At 41.2% G+C, this 4,937-nt stretch overlaps 1 protein-coding gene across 1 annotated transcript; it reads right to left on the bottom strand.

The window, feature by feature from the left end:
- Nucleotides 1-400: 400 nt before the first annotated feature.
- Nucleotides 401-4,603, bottom strand: LOC106330682. The gene is made up of 3 exons (XM_013769114.1): nucleotides 4,460-4,603; nucleotides 3,524-4,397; nucleotides 401-1,215 (listed from the first exon to the last, which is right to left on the bottom strand). The coding sequence occupies exons 1-3, from the start codon at nucleotides 4,601-4,603 to the stop codon at nucleotides 401-403; spliced, it is 1,833 nt and encodes a 610-aa protein (XP_013624568.1).
- Between the last annotated feature and the right edge of the window lie 334 nt (nucleotides 4,604-4,937).

Here is a 4,937-nt window from a genome sequence, read left to right as displayed (position 1 = left end):
GAGCTGGTGTAGATTGGACATCTTTTGCTATAGACTCGTTTTCAAGATATATAAATGTATGTTTACTTTCGACTGCGTCCATGGACCATATGTATAATATTTTGGGCTTGTGAACTTCATGTTTTATATATATGGAATAAAGTATGTTTTATATTCGTGACGTGTTGAATCTGATATTAGGTTAGTCCAACCTAACACAACTCTATGATTTAGTACGGGTTGCAAAGCCTTAGGCCGAAGATTAGAGGAAACGAGTTTTGAATGGATATTCTGGGTTACAGAATTATGTTTGTGACTTGGAAAGTCTATTCTCAACCCGTCGTAACACTTTCGGACTTGGCAGAGGAAGGTCGTTCGGGCATGTTCTTGTTTGATTGTTGCCCGGCTGACTGACCGATGTCTAAAACGGTTCGGGGGTGTTACACACATGCTCATTCAAACTTTTGATGTAGATCAAAATGTCATCAAAGTAAACTACAACAAAGTGGCCTATGAATGCTCTTAGGACGTGATTCATCAATCTCATGAATGTACTAGGTGCATTTGTGAGACCAAATGGCATAACAAGCCACTCATATAACCCATGTTTGGTTTTAAAAATAATTTTCCACTCATCTCCCTCTTTCATCCTAATCTGATGATATCCACTTTTTAAATCAACCTTAGAGAACACACATGAACCATGCAATTCATCTAACATGTCATCAAGTCTAGGGATAGGATGTCTGTACTTTACAGTGATATTGTTGATGGCTCTGCAGTCTACACACATGCGCCAACTTCCATCTTTCTTTGGCACCAAGAGTACTGGAACTGCACATGGACTCATGCTTTCTCTGATGTGGCCTTTCTCCATCAACTCATCAACCTGTGTCTGCAGTTCCTTAGTCTCTTCAGGGTTGATTCTATAAGCTGGCCGATTGGGAAGATAAGCCCCAGGAACAAGATCTATATGGTGTTCAATCCCTCTAATTGGTGGCAGTCCATTGGGGCTCTCTTCTGGAAATGCATCAGAAAATTTCTTCAAAAGAAACTTAAACTCACTCAGTAGCACCGGTTCATACTCAGAAGAAGTCATTGGTGCATCTTTAAAGACAAACAAAAGTATAGACTGTTGGAGATACATAGCTTTCTTAACCTCATTGTTTTTGGCCATGAGGTGAATCTCCTTGTCTTTCTTTCCATCATGTGATTTTTCTTTCTCTATAGCTTCTTGTCTTCTGAGCTTGAGTTGAACTTGGTCTTGATGAACCTCCTGAGGTGATAAGGGAGCTAGAACAATCTTCTTATCTCTATGGGTGAAAGAATGACGATTTGTGAACCCATCATGAATGGCTTTCTTATCATACTGCCAAGGCCTTCCAAGGAGAAAATGGCTAGAGTCCATAGGCAGAACATCACAAACTATCTCATCTTGGTATCTCCCAATGGTTATAGGAACCATAACTTAGTATGTGACCTTCAACTCGCCATCTTCATTCAGCCACTGAAGCAAATAAGGTCTTGGATGTTTTCCAGTTTTTAGACCAAGCTTTGCCACAAGAGATTCACTAGCCACATTAGCACAACTTCCACCATCTATAATCAGGCTGCAAACTTTATCATAAACAATGCAACGAGTGTGGAAGAGATTCTCTCTTTGATCATGCTCCTCTGGTTTGGACTGAACTTTCAAGGATCTTCTAGTGACCAGAAGCTCCCCACACACTGGTTAGTCTACAACTTCTTCCTCACTAACCTCATCCTTCTCATCCTCAGAGATCAGTTCACCACTCTCAAGGAAGATTATGACTTTCATGTTAGTACACTCGCTGGCATAGTGACCAAACCATGGCATTTGAAGCACTTCACATCTTTGTTTATTTTTGCCGGTGCTTTTCCTTGGCCACCCTGACCAGACGCCTTTGGTTCTTCTTTTGGTTTCACAAACACTTTATCCTCTTTACCATAGGATGGATTGGTGGGGTTACCATAAGAGCTTTTAGGATTCGGTTTCCTCTTCATCTGCTTCTCAATGAGAATTTCCTTGTGTAAAAGCTCATAGATATCCACATATTCCTGCAACCCCAATCTATCTTGAACTTCACGGTTGAGACCAGCTAGAAATCGTGCCATAGTTGCCTCATGACTCTCTTCAGCAGCTTTCATCATCAGGATTTCCATCTCTTGGTAGTAGTCTTCTACACCTTTTGTTTCCTGAGTAAGTCTCCTGAGTTTCTGATGAACCTCCCTACTGTAATGACCAGGAACAAAGCGTTTGTTCATAATAGTTTTGAGTTCAAACCATGAAGACACTTGTGGCTGTCCTGCTCTCCTTCTGGTTGTAACAATTTGATCCCACCAATTTAGAGCATATCTATTGAACTCTGTAACAGCCAGTCTCACTTTCTTAGACTCTGAAAAATTCTGGCAATCAAACACCAGTTCCATATTCTTTTCCCACTCCAGATACGCACCAGGATCGTTTGTACCACTGAAAGATGGTATTCTGAGCTTAACGTTGCCAAGGCTGTCGTCATCTCTGTCTTCAGCAACTCTGTGTGCCGTGCGCCTAGTTTGAGAAGCTGCCCTTACTGATCTGGCATCATCAGTACTACGGCCAGAAGAGGTATAAAGATCCTCATGTTCTTCCACTGCTGCAGGTCGCTTGCCCTTTCTTTTTTCCCTAGCTGCTTTCCTAGCCTGTGAAGAAGTACCCAAAACATTGTCAGTAGCAATGGAAGCTCTTTCAAATTGAAGTTTCTTATCCATTTTTTTCATCAGTGTAGCCATCATGGCCTCCATCTGAATTTTATCAAACTTAAAAGTGGGTATTTCATCTTGGTCATGGCTCCCATCAGACATGGCTTTCTGTTAAGAAACTAAACAAGAAATATTTGCACATATATGAATAGCCAAAGCCTCACAATCTCTCAAGTGTTTCTCTCTTGTAATTGTTTTTTTCAGTGAGTTTTCTCTGTGAATCCAATAGCTCAGCAACAAACAAAGATGAAAATTCAGAGAACAAAACCCAACCCCAAAACAGAAGAAAGAGATAGACAGATTGTAAAATTTTTGTTTGCAAGAGGCATTACCACCAGAGCTGGATTTCTCTTCAGCCGGCGGAATTTCTCTTCAGCCGGCGGGATTTCTCTTCAGCAAGTTGGATTTCTCTTCAATTTTTTTTCGTTCTTTTTTTAAATCTGGTTGGCCCTCTTGCAGATACAACATATAGAAATATAAGAGATTTTTGAGAAAACTGCAGAGAAAATTGCAGAGAATAGATAACAGATTCCCAAAACCAAAGAGAGAAGTTTTAGAATTAAACCCATATCAAGAGCCTTCAGATCTGCTCTGATACCACTTGATGAATCCCTTATGAGGAGATCGTTTTTTGTCCCTGTTGGAAGTCATTAGCGCACCTCAGAAGAAATCATTAGTGCACCTTTAAAGACAAACAAAAGCATAGACTGTTGGAGATACATAGCTTTCTTAACCTCACTGTTTTTGGCCATGAGGTGAATCTCCTTGTCTTTCTTTCCATCATGTGATTTTTCTTTCTCTATAGCTTCTTGTCTTCTGAGCTGGAGTTGAACTTGGTCTTGATGAACCTCCTGAGGTGATAAGGGAGCTAGAACAATCTTCTTATCTCTATGGGTGAAAGAATGACGATTTGTGAACCCATCATGAATGGCTTTCTTATCATACTGCCAAGGCCTTCCAAGGAGAAAATGGCTAGAGTCCATAGGCAGAACATCACAAACTATCTCATCTTGGTATCTCCCAATGGTTATATGAACCATAACTTGGTCTGTGACCTTCAACTCGCAATCTTCATTCAGCCACTGAAGCAAATAAGGTCTTGGATGTTTTCCAGTTTTTAGACCAAGCTTTGCCACAAGAGATTCACTAGCCACATTAGAACAACTTCCACCATCTATAATCAGGCTGAAAACCTTATCATAAGCAATGCAACGAGTATGGAAGAGATTCTCTCTTTGATCATGCTCCTCTGGTTTGGACTGAACTTTCAAGGATCTTCTAGTGACCAGAAGCTCTCCACACACTGGATAGCCTACAACTTCTTCCTCACTAACCTCATCCTTCTCATCCTCAGAGATCAGTTCTCCACTCTCAAGGAAGATCATGACTTTCATGTTAGTACACTCGCTGGCATAGTGACCAAAACCATGGCATTTGAAGCACTTCACATATTTGTTTCTTGTGGCCGGTGCTTTTCCTTGGTCACCCTGACCAGACGCCTTTGGTTCTTCTTTTGGTTTCACAAACACTTTATCTTCTTTACCATAGGATGGTCTGGTGGTGTTACCATAAGAGCTTTTAGGATTCGGTTTCCTCTTCATCTGCTTCTCATTGAGAATTTCCTTGTGTAAAAACTCATAGATATCCACATATTCCTGCAACCCAATCTATCTTGAACTTCACGGTTGAGACCAGCTAGAAATCGTGCCATAGTTGCCTCATGACTCTCTTCAGCAGCTTTCACCATCAGGATTTCCATCTCTTGGTAGTAGTCTTCTACACCTTTTGTTCCCTGGGTAATTCTCATGAGTTTCTGATGAACCTCCCTACTGTAATGACCAGGAACAAAGCGTTTGTTCATAATAGTCTTGAGTTCAAACTATGAAGACACTTGTGGCTCTCCTGTTCTCCTTCTGGTTGCAACAATTTGATCCCACCAATGTAGAGCATATCTATTGAACTCTGTAACAGCCAGTCTCACTTTCTTAGACTCTGAAAAATTCTGGCAATCAAACACCAGTTCCATATTCTTTTCCCACTCCAGGTACCAGGATCGTTTGTACCACTGAATGATGGTATTCTGAGCTTAAGGTTGCCAAGGCTGTCATCAGCTCTGTCTTGAGCAACTCTGTGTGCCGTGCGCCTAGTTTGAGAAGTTGCCCTTACTGATCTGGCATCATCAGTACTACGGCCAG

Source organism: Brassica oleracea, chromosome C3 (assembly GCF_000695525.1).
Source record: "Brassica oleracea var. oleracea cultivar TO1000 chromosome C3, BOL, whole genome shotgun sequence".
In the NCBI taxonomy this organism is placed as follows: domain Eukaryota; kingdom Viridiplantae; phylum Streptophyta; class Magnoliopsida; order Brassicales; family Brassicaceae; genus Brassica; species Brassica oleracea.
This window is presented reverse-complemented; position numbering and strand designations above follow the sequence as displayed.